This window comes from Lactuca sativa, chromosome 3, assembly GCF_002870075.4.
Source record: "Lactuca sativa cultivar Salinas chromosome 3, Lsat_Salinas_v11, whole genome shotgun sequence".
NCBI classification, from domain to species: Eukaryota; Viridiplantae; Streptophyta; class Magnoliopsida; order Asterales; family Asteraceae; genus Lactuca; species Lactuca sativa.
Window position 1 is genome coordinate 49,944,113 of NC_056625.2, and position 20,312 is coordinate 49,964,424.

General features: G+C 35.2%; 1 protein-coding gene across 1 annotated transcript; it reads left to right on the forward strand.

Moving 5' to 3' along the window:
• Positions 1-15,901: 15,901 nt before the first annotated feature.
• Positions 15,902-18,351, forward strand: LOC111884451 (membrane-associated progesterone-binding protein 4). Its single transcript, XM_023880777.3, has 8 exons — positions 15,902-16,255; positions 16,703-16,779; positions 17,042-17,113; positions 17,295-17,332; positions 17,513-17,556; positions 17,688-17,734; positions 17,830-18,004; positions 18,104-18,351. Exons 1-8 carry the CDS (start codon positions 16,148-16,150, stop codon positions 18,269-18,271), a joined length of 729 nt encoding a protein of 242 aa, XP_023736545.1. The 5' UTR covers positions 15,902-16,147; the 3' UTR covers positions 18,272-18,351.
• The last annotated feature ends 1,961 nt before the right edge of the window (positions 18,352-20,312 follow it).

Sequence of the window (20,312 nt, forward strand, 5' to 3'; positions counted from 1 at the left end):
TTATTGTAGTGCTTAGAGTCTAAATATCAAAGAATAGGCCTTAGTTTGGAGTATGGATGGCTTGTGGACCAATATCTAGGTCCTTAAAGGTTAGGGGCTAAGCTAAGCCCACAAAGTAGAAGTATTAACAGGTAAAGTTGGAAATTTTACCCTTAAAAGGATGTTTTCGGTGTGCATTAGAGGGAAGAAGCTTAGATCTAAAGAGTAGAGGCTTAATCCATTAAGAAAGCCCAAACAGACTGAGGAAGTCATCGAGTCCATAGAGGAACTCGACGAGTTAGGTCGTGATTTCAGGAATTCTAAATTATAGAACTCGGCGAGTTGATAGGTCAACTCGGCGAGTTGAGTCAACCCAGAACATTGACTTTGACGAAGAATGCTGACTTTGACCAAGGGTAAAGTAGTCATTTTACCCTAAGAAATATTTTGGATATTGACCATGTGTTATTGTGATGATGTTAGCTGGGAAGTCGTGGAAGCAGCCGATAGAGATTTCCTTACCGAGAGATTCGACAACCAGCTTGTGAGGTGAGTTCCTCTAGTAGGAACGGGTCGAAGGCACCAATGTCGGCCTGTTTATGTATGTTAGCTTATGTCGGACTTAGGTCCGATGACGAGGTTAGCCCAATGTAGATTATATGTTTCCGGACTTCGGTTCGATGTCGGGGAAAGCCCTGGGAATGTTTGAATGTTTGTTGTCTTCGTGATTCTTGCATGTGTTTATTTATGTGTTCCGAACTTTAGTTCGATGACGGGTCAAGCCCGAGGAATGTTTAGCTTATATGTTATGTTTATATGGACCGGGCTTCGGTCCGATGTCGAGGCAAGCCCGAGGAGATGTTTATATGTTCATGCTATGTGTTTATGTTATATGTTTGTTGATATGTTATATGTATACCATACTTTGGTCCGATGTCGGGCGGGTCCCGATGCCAGATGCGATCTGATGCCGGACGGGACCCTATGTAGCAGGGAGGGGCCCACGATATGTTGATATGTGATTATGTGATTATGTGATATGTGTATGGTATGTGGTAGTTTGGGAGACTCACTAAGCTTCATGCTTACAGTTTTCATTTTGGTCTCAGGTACTTCCGCTAGCAAGGGGAAGAGCTCAGGATGACAACATGGCACACACCACAATTTTTAGCATGTGATGATTTACTCTGATATTAGACACGTGATTTTGATACACTGACAAATGTTATGATATTTATGAGATATACGACTTATGGTTTTTATATGATAAATGATATTTATGGTTTTGTTAGTGATTTAAGACGAAAATTTTGGATCGTATTTTTGGGATGTTTCAGGATTGGTCTAGACCGATTATGGTAGGCCGTAGGCATCTTGTTAGACCACGTGCAACAACTGTAGGTTTTGATATTTGAATGTGAAATTTTGTCTTCTAAAGATGTATGTGTTTGGAATTCGGGAGGTGCGCAACAGTTTATGATATCTGTAACGACCCAAAAATCACGACTAACAATTTCTTTTAGAACATTACTAAAACCATATTTATAAAACCATATCATAAGTCATAACATAAATTCGTAGTATCAATTCAAAACATGTTCTTATTATCAGAGTAAAACATCCCAGGCTGACTAACTATGGTGTGTGTCATGCGATCATCCCGAGCTCTTCCCTCTGCTACTGGAAGTACCTGAAACCAAAACTGAAAACTGTAAGCACGAAACTTAGTGAGTTCCCCAACCTACCACATACCATACACATAACTGCATGCTACAAATATTGGGCCTCGCCCGCTACAACAGGCCCCGCATGGCTTCGAGCCCCGCTCGGTGTACAAATATGCTTTTCTTAGGCCCCACCTGTCTTTGGGCCCCGCCCGCTAAACTGTAATACCCTGTTTATTTATTTGATAAATAAATAAATTAATGAACGAATAGTAGCCCTAAAATAAATAGTTATATATCAAAGGATGGTCTTGAAGGGCTAATTGTCATAATTTAAGAAGTTGGGGGTTAAAAGTGTAAGTTCTGGATTTAATTTGAAAAGGAATTCAGAAGTTAGGGTGCGTTGGGTAATTAATGGACTTAAATTGCTAAGATTTGAAGGCTTAAGGGTTTATTGGTAATTTAGGGATCTATTATGAAAAAAATTTATGAGATCAAGGCTTAAAATGTAAATTTTGGAGTTAGTTTGTAAAGATTTCTGAAGGCAAGGGTAAAAGTGTAAATTATGAACTTATTTTGAAAGAAAAGAAGGAAGGAGGGATCGATTATGTTAATATGGGAATGTGTTTTAAGGCACCGGGTATTTAGTCATTGCATAACCCTAACCCTAGAGGGTATCACCAGCCGTCACCCTCCTTATGTCTTCCCTTCCCAGCCGCTACCTTCCCTTCTCCTATGCTCCGGCGTCGCCACCACTGTATCAAGGTCGCTAGCCGCCGAGCCAAGTGCAGCCGTCGCCTTTGCGTTGCGAATGAAGATGAAGATCAACGGAGGCGTTGTGTAGTCGGTCGTGGAGAGGGTCGAGTCACAGTCGACATGCAGTTGTGGTTGTTGCTGCTGGATTACTCGCTCACCGCCGGTCACCGTGGCCTTTTCTTGCCGAGGAAACAAGCCATGGAGGAGCCGCTGCCCTCGGTTGAAGTCGCTGCCACTATTCCTTCTCCTTCATCCTTTTCTGTCGTTGTTCACAGCCACACCCGGCTGTTGCCGGCGCTGTTCCAGTCGTTGCCTTCCCCGAGCACCACTTTCTAGCCATCATGTCACCGCCGCTGCTGCCTAGCGGCTGATGAAGAGAAAGGTTGCTGCTTCGCCGTGATTCAGTTGTCGAGATCGCAACCCCAACCGCCATCCCCACTGTTTTGTGGTTGTTGAAGTCGATAAGCTGCTGCCGCCTCTATTCGCCGCCTTCCTGTCGCCACCAGCCACCGTGGAAGGTGGCTGTATGCGTGTGCTTCTATGTGTTTAGGTGTGTGCTAGCTTGTTGTGTTTTAGTGTGTGATGTATGTAGCTCTGTTGGCCAGAAAATTGAGAAAGGGCCATCGCCACCACCGTGAGGTGGTGGCTGTCGCCTTGAAACACCATGTGTCGTAGTGATTTTGTGTGTTTATTTCGATTATTAGCCTTGTAAAATGTAATATGAGATTTTAATAATAAAAGGAATTGAAAACCACCACCTTAGGGTGGTGGCTGCCGCCTCCTGCCGCCACCGGCCGCCGTGTCGGGTGGCGGTGTGCTTGTCTTGTGATTTGACTCGTTTGGGAATGCTTGAAACCCTAATGGGCCCAAAGAAGCTCAAATGGGCCCAATGAAGCTTAATGGACTCCAATGGACCCTAATAAAACCCTAATGGGCTTAATGGTATTCTAGTGGGCTTAATAGGCCCAATAAAGCCCTAATTGACCTAAAAACCCAACAAATTAATTAATGGACTAGTATTGGGTTGGAAACTCTAATTAGGGTTTGGAAAACCCTAATGCCATGAAACCCTAATTTGGGGGAATTAATCGGGACACACAAGAATTATTTAATAACTTGAGATATTAAATAATAAACTTTGGCAAAGATTAATCTAAGCGATAATGGACTTAATGGATTAAGTCCTTAACGGGTTAAGTAGGAAACTTAACCCTAATCATCATTTTATGTGAAACCCTAATCTCATTTGGGTTTATTATTGGGCCTTGATGATCGAGTTATTAATGGGCCATCATAAGTCAAGCAATTGGACTAGAATAAGTTAATGGACCTAGGGTAAGGCCCATGTAAGGGGCTTGGGCCCAATTTGGAAAATTGGGCCATAGATGGGCCATAGTTTGGGCTTTAATGATTATATGATGTTGGGCCTTAGAATGAGACCATGTATAGGCCTAGGCCCAATTTGGAAAATTAGGCCATGTGTTTGGCTTTGATTCCTAATTGACTTTGGGCCTGTGGATTGGGCCTTGGGCTTGAATAAGCCAAGCTAGGGGTAATGTAGTAATCACCCAAAGAATGTACTTATGGTTATGTAGTGGGATCCAATTATTAATTGGGTGTTATTTTGGTGTTGACAGTTCGGGAATCTGTCAGCCAGCAGCTGGGGTCGAGTCTGCGGGACTTCAGCAGGGCGGGATTGTGTCTACGAGACTTCAGCAGTGTGAGGTGAGTTACCTTCCAGTAGCGGTGGGTCTACGGCCACAATGCCAGCCCACCAGTAGGAATTGTATGATAGATGTCTGTCTCTGTGATATTCATCTAGGGTTGCTGCTACCTGTGATATGTTATTGTGCTAGTATGATATGATGTTATGTGCTAGTGACAGTAGGGGGAGATAGTCCCCCAGAATACTGGTCGATAGGGCCGAAGGGGCGGTCATGCCCAGCCATGCTAGATAAATTATGTGATATATGTGTTATGTGGTAGTAGTAGTAGGGGGTGAAATAGTCCCCAGTATCCGGTCGAGAGGACCGAAGGGGAGGCCGGCTCCCAGATATGCTAGTCAGTATCCGGTCGAGAGGACCGAAGGGGAGGCCAGCTCCCATACATGCTAGTCAGTATCCGGTCGAGAGGACCGAAGGGGAGACCAGCACCCAGATATGCTAGTCAGTATCCGGTCGAGAGGACCGAAGGGGATGCCAGCTCCCAGATAGACTAGTCTGTATCCGGTCGAGAGGACCGAAGGGGTAGGTCGGACACCCAGATATGCCTGACAATATATGTATGTTATGTGATTGTATGGTATGCGGTATGATGGGGGAACTCACTAAGCTCCGTGCTTACGGTTTTCTGTTTTGGTTTCAAGTACTTTGTTATCAAAGGGAAGGAGCTGGCTCAATCGCAGCGCATCACACTATGGTTTTCCGCACATGAGATCTTTGGGATTACACTCTGATATTGTTTTATGATAACATGTTTGATTATTTCTACTTTGGTTTTGACATGACATGATATTACAAATGTTTTATTACACTGTTGGTTTTATAATGACGTATTTAAAAAATGAAATTTTTGGCCTGTATTTTTGGGATGTTACATAAACATATACAAACATCTAACATATTGCATAACACATAACTATAACTACTCTACTGCATTCCTGTACTAAGGCCTCGCCTGTCTTGGGCCCCGCCCCTGTCCTGCTACTGATGAGTCAGGGAACTCCGTCCACACTCCTGCTAGCAGTGAGATACGGGCCCAACCCACACTCGCTCCGTTCCTAACCTGGGCCTCGCCCCTGCTCAGCTACTGATAAGATATGGAACCCCATCCATACTCTGCTAATAGTGAGATACGGGACCTCGCCCATACTCACCTCCCTACCAGGCACATACAAGTATCACACAGACAACAAGTATATTCTATCATGCAAACCATTCCTTGGGCACCCGCCCGACATTGGACCTTGGTCCTGAATATCATATTGGCAAACAGTGCCTAGGGCTAACCCCCGGTTCTTCCTACTCATAACTACATGGGTCGGCATTGTGGTCGTAGACCCATTCACACAAAGGGAAACTCACATGCACTTCTGACTCTGATGATAACCCTCTGGCTGCTATTCGACAACTCTCTGAACCGCTGCTCCACTAGCTCCCCGAGCTACCAATACCAATAATAACAATTAGCCTAACCGTCCTCCCGAAGTCAACTAGGTCAACTCTGGTCAAGGTCCTTCTCAAGGTCAAAGTCAACGGTTAGAGTCAACATCCAGTTGACTCGAATCGCCGAGTTGTTCTACCAACTCGTCAAGTCCATACTCCTCAAATCTCAAAACAACCTCGACTCTACTCGTCAAGTCTAGCAACAACTCGGCGGGTTCTCCTTCAACTAAACATTCGGGACCATCTTCAACCGACTGGCCGAGTTGTTCTACAACTCGTCGAGTCCATCTTCATAAGCTAAGGAGATTGCCTTGGACTCTTCGCGTTCCCCCTTGAACTCGTCGAGTACTATGATCTTCATGTCCATTACGAACCCAGTTTGGTTGAATCCTTTACTAACTCCACCCACTGATCCGAATCATAAACAGGAGGGTTTGGGTTTGCGACCCGACTCGTCGAGTCCAAGAACTAACTCGTCGAGTCCACCTTGTGACACCTTTATTCTGTCGATCACAGTCCATTCCAACACCTTCAACTCATAGATCTGGACTTCTAATGCTAGCTTTGCACGTAAAGTTGCTAACTTTGCGTGCATGCAAGGTGTTATGAGGCTATAACACTTAATCCAAGCTTCAAAGAAGGCCTAGGTCATGAAATGAAGCCATGGATGGATAAAGTTGCCCCCTCAAAGCTTCTAAAGCTCAGAAATGCATAGATCTTAAGTCCTTTTCGTCCTCAATGGCTCAATACTCGGATTGACCTTGGAAATGGTCCAAATGTGACCAAATATATGCTAGAAAGGGGATCTAAATGATTAACAACCAAGGTATAAGCTTTTTACCTCTAAATGGTTTGAAATGTCACCCCAACTCTGGATCTATAACTTCTTCTTGCACCACCAAGGTCCTTTTTCCTTATCCAAGCTTTAATTCACTCTCAAGGCAAGAACTAGCTCAACAATGGAGTTGGGTGGCTAGGGTTTCGAGTTCTGGACAATAAGGGCCGCAAATGAGCCATGGGGAAGAGAATAAGATGCTTAAATAGAGTACCAAGTCCCGGAATTAGGGTTTCCTAACCCATACCTGACTCGCCGAGTCCACTCTCCGACTCGTCGAGTCGGTCACTTAACCTTGCACACAGATCCCGCTTCGACTCATCGAGTTCTTCCTTGGACTCGGCGAGTTGACCCCCTTTTGACTTAGGGTTTCCTTTCTTTTCTTGGTCTTTCTGATTCTGGGTGTTACAATTGATGGGTTTTGGTCATAAGACATCCTATGTGCTTATACAAACCCTAAAGCTTGGATCTAGGTTTCTCTATTGTACATACTTTGAATCCAAGACTTTGAACCCTAATTCTAGCATATGGAAATCGAAATTCACATGTAATTAGGTTTAAGAACATACCTTGATTGTTATATAGCAATAACAATCCAATTCCTCCTTGAATTGACATTGGAAAGCTGAGAGTCACAAGTGTCACTCCTCTAATGGCTTACAAACACCATAAGCAAGTGGAGAAAGTATAAAGAGAGAGGAAGGAGGTTAGAATTCGTCCTTAGGACTTCTTGGGAAGGGTTAGACGAATTCCTAAGCCCTAGGGGGTTTATATAGGTGTAAAGATTAAGGTTTTAGTCCTTATCCTTATCTAGTTGCTTGTCCACCAAGCAACCATAAGATAAGTCCTAGAAACCCTTATCCTAGTCGAATTCTAAGGGATTTACACCTCAAATTCGTTCACCATATATATAAGATAATCCTTACCTTATTTTGTAACTATCACATAATTACAATTCAGCCCCTCTAGTTTAATTAATTACACTTGATCACAAAATTAATTCTTAATTAATTATTGACCAATATTAATTAAACAAATATGATTTCTCCTTTAATATATTATTCTTATAACATATTAATAAATCATAATAACCTCTCTCTCTCTCTTTATTTATTTCTCCAATCAAGTTGTTTTGGTGAAGGCAACCCAAAAGGACCATGCACCATCGGGTCAAGTACATACCAAAATAGTTATGGACTTAGACACTAATCCAACAACAATATCTTAAGTGCATAGGCAAATCGATGATATGTCTTCCTGAAGGGAGTGTAGCTACCAGATTGAATAAATACATTTTTATGAAACTTAATATACATAACCAATGAATCTGATTGAAAAGATGCCTTAATCGGATAAATCTTGATTAAAAAGGATTGAATATTCCTTCTGTTGTTTGTAACTCGAAAATTAAAGACAATATGTACCTTTTCCTTTCTTGACAAGTGGTGATCGACTTATGGAGATTAATAGGGAGATGGTGTGACATTACCATTCCTTTGTTTTTAAAGATTGAAGACGTCTTTCACTGGATTGACTTAATCCCTCGTTCCAACATGAAGCAAGCAACCTTGGATGCTATCATCACGGTTATGTGGTGGCTGATGTGGAATTTTCGAAAATGAATTTTATTCGGTGACCGGTTTGTTAGAAAGAATTCGTTGTTTGATAGATTGGTGGATCATTCCTATACGTGGTTTGTGAACTTGAATAGACATATTAGCATCCGTAGAGTTTCATGGATTTTAAATTCTCTTTTTCCTATTCCTATGTAATTCTTTGATAATTTCTTGTTAGCTGTTTGCTAATTGTCTTTTTATAAAACCTTTTAGCTATTTGAGAAAAAAAAAGATAGTGCCAGTGGGAAAGACAGACGAGTATCTAATTTTATGCCTTAAGTCCAAAAATTGAGGATATGTCGAAAAAATAGGTTTGATCATGTGTGTAGGGAAAGTGAGGGTTGTCTAATAGAGCTTTTAACCAAGGCAATGACAAAAAATGATATATTTTGAAACCATATAGATGGTGGGAATAAACTTAGACTAGAATTGCAAACTGAAATAAATCTCAAAAATCTTTTTTAAATTTACCCTATTCTTTATAATTTAGTCAATTTCAACAAAAATAAATAAATCATATCATACATCAAAGGAACAATATATTTAATAGTTAAAATATAAATATATCAAAATTTAATAACTTAAATAAAGTTACAAAATAATTAGTATCACCGATCTCACATTTGAGAAATAATTTTAAAATTAAAATACTGTATTCAATATATAAAATAAATAATTAAATATTACTTTTTATATAGAAACTATATTATTTTATTTCCCTCCAAAACCAATTTATCATTCCCTCGAATGGTTTTCATTTCCGAAATGAACTTTGCATTCCCTCCAAATATATATATACATACATAACTCCTTGGGTTTGCTCCCATCACCCCACAATCAGATTAGTTCAATCTTTAACTAGTCTGATACCAAGAAAAGGATAAATTGAAGCAGGGTAAACACTATCAATTCCTCATCTCTGTCTAAAAGGTTTTGTGGCCCTAATATTGAAAGAGCAAGATGATACTGGTTGGCGCATATAAAGTATTTCATGGTTTTCATTTTGATTATATGTAAATGAAATTCAGCAGTAAAAAATTTGAATAATTTATATTGCTGATGAAAGTAACTTGGTTCTAATTTTTTTTAATGATTCTTAGATTTTTGGTTTCCCTTACAAAAGGGCACTTATTGCTACCATTGTTGGTCTATATGTGTTTGCAACTATGTGTTCTATGATCCCATTTCAAATTTCAACTGGATTTTGTGGAAAATAGTCATAACTGATTCAACTACATTTAAATTTGTAGATTTTTAATTCGGCGTGGGGATTATAAAATGATAAAAAATTAAATTTATGAACTGTGTTGTAGGAACTTTTGATTCCTGAATTTCTGCATTGTTATGAATTTCTAACTTGATTATTGAAATTCTATTTTGCTACTTGCAGCTGCAAGTGCAGTTGATACCATAAACATTAAGCTCGTTGGAGTTCTTAGACAAATAAAATATAAGTTTGAAGTCGCATCTGAACCTGTGGAATGATCATGGTCTAAAAATAAATAAATGTGTTTAACATAAGTTGGTATGGTGACAGTGTAGGTTATACTCATATACTGTGTTTGGATTGAATGACATAAATGTCATATATCTCTAGTTTGAAGCTCAAAGACTTATTATATTGTCCCTTAAATCTAATTGACTATTTGTTGGTTCATTGCTACTTAAACTTTAAAGGATTTTAAACTCAAGCCTTATGAAGTTCCTGATTCCATTTAAATGAATTTTAAAATTTAGTTGTATTTTACTTCAAATGAAATAAATAATATATTCTTCTTTATTAATGCACACTCGATCCAATCTTGAAAGTTTGGATTTATTTGAGCTTCAATTTATTACTCCATATGATTTGTGTTTAGGTTTGATATTATATACGGTAGATTGGCTCAAGTACACTCCTAGAGATAACCTTACTCTTTGTGTAACTTGTATGTCAAAAAACTCGGTTGTTTAAAAACGGGTCCTATAACCCTTTTATAATTTGTGTCTTGCAAGCCTGGAACGCAGTTGTATTCTAGGAACCGGGTCATATAATCATATATTTAAAAGTCCTGTTTGTTACACGGAAACCGGGTTATTTAAGTATGACATAAATCCTGGTTATTTCTTTCACGCCGAGTCATATAAGTCTGACATTTAAAACACCTGGTTTTTACATAAGAAGACCTATTTTTTTTTCCATAAATTGGATGGTTTTATATGGCGGGTCTTATTTGCCATTTTGTAGTAGTGATATTAGGGACTTTATTTCCATCAAACTAGGCACTATCGCCATTTTGAATGAAATCAATACGATTTTGGTAGTTGTGATTCATCATAGATTTGGAGGAAAAAAGAAAGTTCTTGTATCCTACATAAATCAAATCCACTATATCCTTTTGTTTCATGGAATGATCTTTATTAAGACAAACCTTATTAGACCGATGGGTATGGAGTGGGAAAGGGAACTGCACCCCGAAACACCATATCGAGGCTGCAGGAAAGGGGGTGCGGGGAAAGGCTGAGGGGAGATTAACCCTTACTTTCTCTCCTCGTGTGATTGGTCAGCCTTTTTTATTTTTATTTTCAGTTATTTTAATATTCATTAAATTATATATACACACACACAGAAATATTATAAAACTATATTAAAGTTCATGGTTTTTAATTACCTATAAAACGAGTGTAATATTTGTATAAAATATATACTTTTTTTTAAAATGGAAAAATTAAAGATAGCGAAAATGTGATCATTTCATGTCTTTTGATGAGTGAATGGAGAGTGAGGAAAAACTGATGTGACATTTAAAAAGTGAAAGATGATTATTAATTGTGGCCTTATAGGTATCAAGGTACGTATAATGTTCTTCACAAAAGAATCATATTTAGAAGTTCTTTATCAAGAGTATTTAGAGTTCAATGTGAAGGATGAGGACTTTGATATAAAGATTACTATGACTTTCTAAGGTGTTGTTTGTTTTTTTGAAGCAAAAATTCTCTAAGGTGTTGTTTGTTTTTTTGAAGCAAAAATTCATAATGTATGCAGACCACCTCTGCAACCCTCTATAGCAGAAGAGATGGACTAAACGGCTGCAGACTGTAATAAGAAGCGTGTTTGTTTTTTTAACTTTGCATGCTGCTGCAGATATTAAAAAATTAAAATAAATTGATTTTATAATCCTAAAATAGTTTTTTAATATCGTAAATTTAATAATGTATGACATTTCAACAAGAATTTATGATATTTTAGCAAAAGAATAATGATATTTTAACAAAAAATAAAAATATTTTAGCAACAAATTATTTTTATTCAATATATTTTTTTTCCAACAAGAAGAAAAAAGAAACGAAAAAAAATGTGAAATAAGATTTCAGTAATATATAATCAATATTTTAGCAAGAAAATAAGAAGAAGATGTTGGAAGAGGTAGGAAGATGCAAAACAAATGTTGCGCCAAGAAGAGCACGCGTAGATATTTTTTAATCCGAAGACTTTTGAAAAACAAATAGTTCGAGATGAAAAGTGCTGCGCGTGTACTACGCCGCACAACAATAAGAGGTCTGAAGAGGTTTTGTTTCAAAAACTAAACAACACCTAAGTGATTACAAATAAGCCTTTCACTTAGAAACCTTGCATATTTGATTACCCGACTTTTTAAATGATTACAAATAGTTCTTTCACTTGGAAACCTTGCATATTTGATGCTCATGTATTAGGGACCCAACTACAAACAACAAAGTGGGTTTAAATCTTTTTTTATGGTAAGAACATTAGGAAATTCAAAAGGCTTGAGTTTGAATGAAACACAAAAGAGAAGGTAATAATTACGACAACACTATGATTAGATACTAGTTTATAACCTCTGAGAACAACGGTTATAAAATTTATTAAACTTTTATAATAAAAATTTGTAATTATTAATCAATTATTTTAAATAAGCCATTTTAAATAAATTATTAATTAAGAGATATATCAAAATTTTAAAGTTATTATAACTTCAAATTTAACATATAATTAGAAAATGTAAATTTGAATTTTGAAATGAGTTATCTAATATATCTACATGACATATGTCATAATATTAATGAGAAGTTGTATTAGAGTGATAATTGACAAAAAGATATTAAAACTATTCATTTATTAAAATAAGGATACGATAATAGAGGAAAACAACATATGCAAAAGGGTAAGAATTGTAATATTATTTTTTCTCAGGAAACAAAACAACCTAAATTTTGATACAAAAAAGAACATAATTTAGAAATAAAAAAAAGGTAAATACTCGGTTCAACCGAAACCAAGATTGGTCTATGGTTGTTGACCCACTTTGTCTTATATCATCTCCATTAACAAGTTTGTTCTATTTTATCTATCAAATTATAAATAATCCCTATTCTAATAAATGAATAGTTTTAATCTCTTTTTGCCAAGTGTCACTTAAATACAACTTCTCATTAATATTATGAAATGTGACATGTAGATATATTAGGCAACTCATTTCAAAATTCAAATTTACATTTTCTAATTATATGTTAAATTTAAAGTTATAATATCTTTAAAAATTTTGATATATCTCTTAATTAGTAATTTATTTAAAATTATTGATTAATAATTATAATTTTTTATTATGAAAGTTTAATTAATTTTATAACCCGTGTTCCCACGGGTTATAAACTAATTAAATATATATAATTGTTGCCATTTAATGCGACATTATGAATAGTAACTTTTATTGCTTTCAACTTTAGCATAAAAACTTTTATTGTTTTTAATTATTTATCCTAATACTTTAAAATTTTTAGTTGTAGCTCCATTGTTATAGGAAATTTTCATATTAAAAACTTTCATAGTTTTTAATTTAAGCCCTAAAACTTTCATTATTTTTAGTTTTGCCCCATCACTTTTCTTTTCTAGTTTTGATAAAAAAAAATTACATTTTATAACAGTTTTGGTCCTATAACCTTTGAATGCTTACAATTTAAGCCCACAGCTTTTTATTCTTTATCCCTACATTTAGCAAAAAAAAAAAAAGACTAACCTGCACAAATGGTCCCTGTGGTTAGTTGAAAATTGTCACTTTGGTCCAAAAAGATTTTGGCTAGCACCAGAGGTCCAAACTTTTCATTTTGTTGCGAGTCTGGTCCAATTTGCTTTGAACTTTTTTATAATGACTATTTTGCCCCTATCTTTTTCTTTTCTATTTTTTATTTATTTATTTAAACACTTTTATAATTATGAGAAAAATAAAAAAGAAAATCTCTTTCTCTCTCTCTCTCTCTCTCTCTCCCTCTCTCTCTCTCTCTCTCTCTCTTACGGGCCAAAATATCTCCACCATCCCAATCTTCTTCCCCAAACAAACACCCGCCATCTTCCTAAAAAAACACACACATACATACTGGAAAAAAGGTAGCCTCTCCCTTTTGCTACCCCTCCATTCTCATACCTCAAAACAAAGATCAAAATTGATTTGTATTCTCTGATGAAAAACAAAATCAGAGGACTTAAGGAGGAAGATCTTGACTCTCGGATGAACCATCCTTAAACCCATAAATGAAGTCCTTTTGCGTGTTCTCCAAGATTCTTGATGATGGGAAATTAATGAATCAAACCTAATATGTTGGAAATACAAGAGGGGGAATCTGGCATTGAAGATTTCAGGTGAGTTGTAGTTGACTTTCAGGTGGGTGTTTTAGTTCCTTCGTCTTCTCGTCTTGACTGCCCTTTTCTCCTCTTTCCACGAATCTAGTTGTTGTTAGTTTTCACGGAGGGTATCCTTAGGGCTGTCAAATCGGGAAGTCGTGTCGTGTTTTTGTCTGACACTACACGACACGACGAGGTTTTGTATAACACGAACACGACACGACACGATGTCGTATTTTTTTCATTAACACGAAAACGAACAAATTAAAACACGACAACACGAAACGAAACGACACGACAAAGATAATATTACATAAATATTAGTGTATTTCATTCATACTTAAAAATATATAACACGACAAAAACGATAAACACGAAAAACAAATGCTTAATCGTGTCAATTTATGAACACGAACACGACATCGTGTTTTTTAATCTTGACACGAACACGACAAGAACACGAATCCGAAGTTTGATTTCGTCCCGATTTCGTTTCGTTTCGTGTATTTTTGTCGTGTCGTGTCATAAATTGACACCCCTAGGTATCCTACATATCTGAATCTCGATGTTTTTACATCGGAAGGGGTAATAAGTGCAAAATCGATTGATGGCTCAAAATTGTTTCATGTTGACGCCTCTAATCATCATTTTGACCCTTTGCAACCTAAATCGACTGCATTACTTGTCAAAAAGTTTGATACATAAGTGAAATTCCCAGAAAATCGATTTTTGAGTTTGAAAGTTAGTGCGAATTCGATAAATATGGTTCTAGTTCATCGATTCCTATCCCTTTAGTTGTTGATGATGTTATAACTAAGCTTCCTGACCCTTCTCATAACATTATTAAGCTGGAGGATTGTTCTAATATGGAATCAGGTACCCCTATTACTGAATATGAGAAGGATATTACCCTAATTTGCAATCCTAGTGATAAGGAAGCTATACTGATATTCTGGAACAATCTCACTGTAAAAGATCGGTGGTACCGTTCGGTGGTGTTGGTGGCGTTCATATCTCCGACCAATGGTCGTGGTGGTAATATTTTTCTCTATTTGAAAAACCAGGCAAAAGATATGAACTATACAGAAGAGAGAGAGAGAGAGAAAGAGAGAGATTTTATTTTTTATGTTTCTCATAATTATAAAAGTGTTTAACTAAATAAAAAAATTGGAAAATAAAAAGATAAGGACAAAATAGTCATTATAAAAAAAGTTCAAAGCAAATTGGACCAAACTCGCAACAAAATGAAAAGTTCGGACCTCTGGTGCTAATCCAAATCTTTTTGGACCAAAGTGACAATTTTTAGCTAACCACATGAACCATTTGTACAGTTTAGTCCAAAAAAATATATTTTATATAATAGTTTAAGAGAATTTAATATATGCCCTTCTTAAATATCAAAATATCATATTTACCCAACTTAATTTCTAAATATCATATTTACCCTTCATAAAATTTCTAAATATCATATTTACCATTAATAAAATTTCAAAATATCATATATGTCCTTTTTAAACATCAAAATATCATATATGCTCTTCTTAAATATCAAAATATTGTATATGTATTTTTTAAACATCAAAATATCAATTGGTAATATCTAAAATATCATCCATCTACAACATGATAATAATCAACAACAATAAAATCTAAACAATCAAAATATACATTCCATAAAGAGGGTTGAAGATGAATCTTTTTGTTTGTCAAGAGGGCGACATTCCAACAATTTAGAAGTTCACATTCCATTATCATAGATGTAAGGATAATAAGGTTAAAAAATTTAATTATTATAATAATTCTAAGGTATAAAAAATGATTATATAATATTAAAAACATTATAAAAAAGAATTTGGATAAATATAATCTTTTGAAGGTTTATGAAGAATAAATATGATATTGAAAAATTAAGTTGGATAAATATAATATTTTGAAATTTAAGAGGGACATGTATGAAATTTTGGTCCTAAAACTTAGAATTTCCTCATCTTTCCGACCCATTTTTATTTTAACAATATATACTATTTGTAATTTTAATATAAATAATTTATATATACATCTCAATAATTTACAATTTCGTTAATCTACATCAAAATCAACTCAACCAGATATTTGTTTAAAAAATATCAGTCTTTAGATTCAGTTATATTATTCTTCAAAAAATATATAGAATTTATTTTATTTAAAAAATTAGCTGTTTAAAAAAACGGATATAAAAGATTTTTTTTTTTCCTAATAAAAGATTGACTTTGTTTGAAGTGTTATAACCATAGTCATATACATCAACTACTTCCATGGTGTTCGGAAGCGATTCATGGTTTTCATCAAATCTTTATCAATCTGTTCAACGCTTTTGGGCTGCTCAAATCGCAAAATTGTACTCCAAGGAACCAAAAAATCGATCTTGTTGCAATTAGATCCGATCAAAAGCAGAGAGTTTTTGGAGGAAATTGGGGTTCCGGAGCTAAAGTTGTTCTCCAATTGAAAAGGGGAAGACTCAAAACCCCTTCAGAATGGGGGTTTCATCTTTCGTCGGAATCGCCATTACCATCGCTCTGATATCTCTCCTCTTCGCTTTTTATCCACTCACCAATAGTCCTCCTGCATCGCCATCACCCCCAGTATGTATATTATCCCCTTTTTATTCTCTTTCCTCGTCCAGATTCCGCTTCCCACTTTCCAGATGCTGTGTATATCAAGATACCCTTGCGTATTTCTTGAGAAATTTGAATTAACTTTTAGTATCACTCGTATGTTTTTCTTACAAAATTCGAAGTTAAGATTATCTATTTCACCATTGTTATTTATTGATTCAGATTATTGGTGGTATTGAGATTTTATTCATAAGAATATGATACATTGTGGTTATAAAACGTCTCCATGGTTACCCTTATTATTTTTTTTCTGTGTATTCAGTTTTCTTGAGCAACATTAAACTGGATCAGAATTTTTATGATGAACTTTTTTGGTGATGAAGTAGTTGAATAATCTTTATCAATTACTTAATTTTTATGTATCACTTACCATGGTATTGATTTATTATTATTATTATTATTTTTTAAATGCAGAGATTGTTTACAGTAGAAGATCTTGCTATATACAATGGAACTGATATTGGCCTACCCATCTTTCTTGGAATTCTTGGGTACTTTCTTTTTCACTCTTTCTTTCTGTTTAACCGATGATTTGTTTTTAAGTTCATGATGTTAGACACCTTCATCTGAAAGAAAAATTAAGTTTATATGGTGAAAACTATATAACTGATTTGAATTGTTTAAATGTAAGCTAAAACATTGATAATTGCATGCAACTAGTGCTAAGTTTGTCTTATATCATTTTGTATTGTGAAAGCACGGGTTTTAATTTGTTATTTTTCATTTTTTTTTCTTTTATGTGTGGAACATCAGGTCGGTGTTTGATGTAACAAAAGGAAAATCTCATTATGGGAAAGGAGGTGGCTACAGTCACTTTGCTGGAAGGTATTGTCTTTTTCCCTCTATAATTTTCAAATGAATGTATAAAAATGGTCTTTCAAATCTCTAACTTTTTTTTAAAATGTTTCATAGTTTCATGAATCAGAACTATAGTCTAATAAGATTTTTTTTTATAGTATACTTGTGTAGATACTAATGGTCGTTCCTTATATCTTTTTGATTCCAGAGATGCTTCCAGGGCATTTGTTTCCGGAAACTTCACAGGTCCATTTGTCAATCCTTATCAAACACTTTTTTTTTTTTAATAAATAAATTCATTTACAATTCGTGCATTTTTAGAAAAAAAAATTACTTTGGTATAATTCAAATCAAAAGTTCCTTAAGAAATTATCATGGTCAACTTACATATATTGACTTTGATTTTTGTCATTTAATATATAACAGGAGACGGGCTAACTGACACTTTAGTTGGTCTATCTAGCACTGAGGTAATTAATGTTGGCTTCTTTAAAAAATACCTAGATTTTTGTCATTATAACTCTTAATTAATTCTTGCCCTAAAATAATATTCATATTTGGATGCTAGTATAAAGTTTAACATTCTATCTTCATTATATAGGTGAAGAGTGTAGTTGAATGGAGAGACTTTTACTCCAGGACATACATGTAAGTCTATGTTAGTTTCCGTATAAAATAATTTTGTAGCAAGAAAATATTATCTTTTTTTTAGTTCCTTGAATAACTTTGATTGGTTGTATCAGATTTGTGGGGAAGTTAGTAGGTCGCTATTATGATAGTGAAGGAAACCCCACAAAATATCTAAAAGGAGTGGAAGCAAAGGCAGCAAGAGGCGCACAACTAATGGAGAAGCAAAAGAAGGAAGAAGAAAAAGTTCCTGGCTGCAATTCCAAGTGGAGCCAGGACGAGGGTTCCGAGGTATGTCTATGTCTGTTGTCTGTTGTCTGTCTGGATAAATGATATTTGAAAAAAAATAAGAAAATGATGTTGATTATGTTTTTATGTTTTGTATGGCAGGTGTGGTGTGATCATGGATACCCGAGGCTAGTTCAGCGACCATTAGAAATAGCATTGACAGGTAAAATGAGCAAACGTTGTGCATGCTTTAATGAAACAGATTTAGATCAACCGGGGTTAGAAGTTTACCAAGGATGTGGTTATTTATCTAAAGTTTGTAGGCTATGAGTGCCATGAAACAAGGTTTTGTTATTTATCTATTGTATTAGATGTTTATTTTCGTTATAGGTAAAGTTTTTTCTTAGAAAGCTTAAAGCGTAAAGTTTGACCCAAAATTTCGGAGCCCTCTATAAGAACCAAGAACCTTTTACAATGTTCTAAGACTTCTCAAAAGAATTCCATATAAATCTCTATAATAGGTGTTTTGTAGAATATTTCATTAATTGTATTGTCCTTGGAGAAATCTCAAGTATAAAAAGATCTCTTCATTTCATTTGTTTTCATTTCTTCACTTGTGTGGGTTTTCAATGGTTACCTTCACATCACACCATTAGGACCATTGTTTATCTTCTTTACCATGTGTCTACTTTTATTCTTCAATTACCAAAGGGTAACAGAGATCAACATGTTTACACACTCACACAATATTATTCAGGGTTGGTCTTAACATATTTAAGGTTTTGGACAACAACAAAAAGTAAGCTCATTGAAATTGAAATTTGAAGTAACTGTCGTCAAGATTTAAGATCGGGTTTCTTAATAAACTCAAACATTCTATATATCTAATTGATGGGAAATGAACACAACGACCTTTACATAAAAAGCATGCATCACAACCAACTATTAATTTATAGAAAATAACTTTGTTATAAATGGTTTATATATATGAGAAATAACATTTTGCATATAAAGATTATAGGAAATAACTTGCTATAAATGAGATTTTTTAATCAAAAGAAGCATAACATTATTAATAATCAAACCTTTAGTCTATTACTAATAATCAAACATCATATATCCTTTTTTTTTTTTTCTTTTTTTATACCATCAGAAATAGACCTAAGAATCCAAGAACACACTATTGCATTATCATATTCCCATTTTAAAACTTTTGATTGTTCAACGGTTTCATTGTTTCCTTTATAAGAATACCATCAATAATTCATAGTTTATTAGGAGCCCTAAGACCGCTAATCATGGAACTACACCATAAACACAACTTTTCATTTCCGGTTAGTTTCATGGTAATGATTGAAGTAATTGTATTATCCGACAAATGATATACAAGGGATCATCAAAATCAACTGAATTATCTTTACCACTACCACCAAGGAGTATCCATAGGACCATCATGACAGACAATCATATAAGAACAAGTAAGAACATAAAATATCAACCAAAAAACATATACAACTACTGTATATAGTCCAAATGGTCACATGGTATGTTGGCCCAGGACAAATCAACATAGAGGCAAGAAAAAAGCAACAACAATTAACCAAACAATTGCTCATATACTCAAGACAACCAAGATTTCCCACAACTATAACTAGAAAAGAGAGTAGAAAGGAACAACTAAAATCTCAAAGAGACATATAGACAGTTTGGAGAGACCGTATCTCCTAGTTCCGTTCACTACTAGAGTTATTTTGGTGATGAACTCTGCTCTCTAAAAGAGTTAATCAAAACTTCTACAAAGATTAACCAATCAAAGACCAAATCAACATATCCTCTCATATGAATCCATATACAGAAACAACAAAGAACTCACAATAAAGGAAAACTTAATAACAAAAATACAACATGTTAGAAACCTTAGGTCTACACAACTGGTGTACATCTAAATTAGTGTCGGATCTACAAGGTTAAAAGAAATACACGCGAATAAAATACATCTAAATTAGTCAACCAGAAACCCTAGAAACCTTTGCAATTATGAGAACTGTGAAGCAACGCCATTCAACCATAAACAACAATCCAAGAAACCGATGCTCTAATAACATGTAAAAAACTCATAAACACACGATATTCCTAACTTGAACAACCTCTTTATTCATAGAAACCAGTTCGTTATACGTGAATCTTTACAACTTAGTTCCTCACTACAAAACAACCTAAGTCTACTCTCTTATACAAATGAAAATAGATTAAGAACAAAAAAGTGTACGAAGAAACCCTAAACGAAGAAACCCTAGACGAAGAAACCATAAATGAAGAAACCCTAGACGAAGAAACCCTGGTTTAAGACGAGAGAGAACGAGAGAGAATC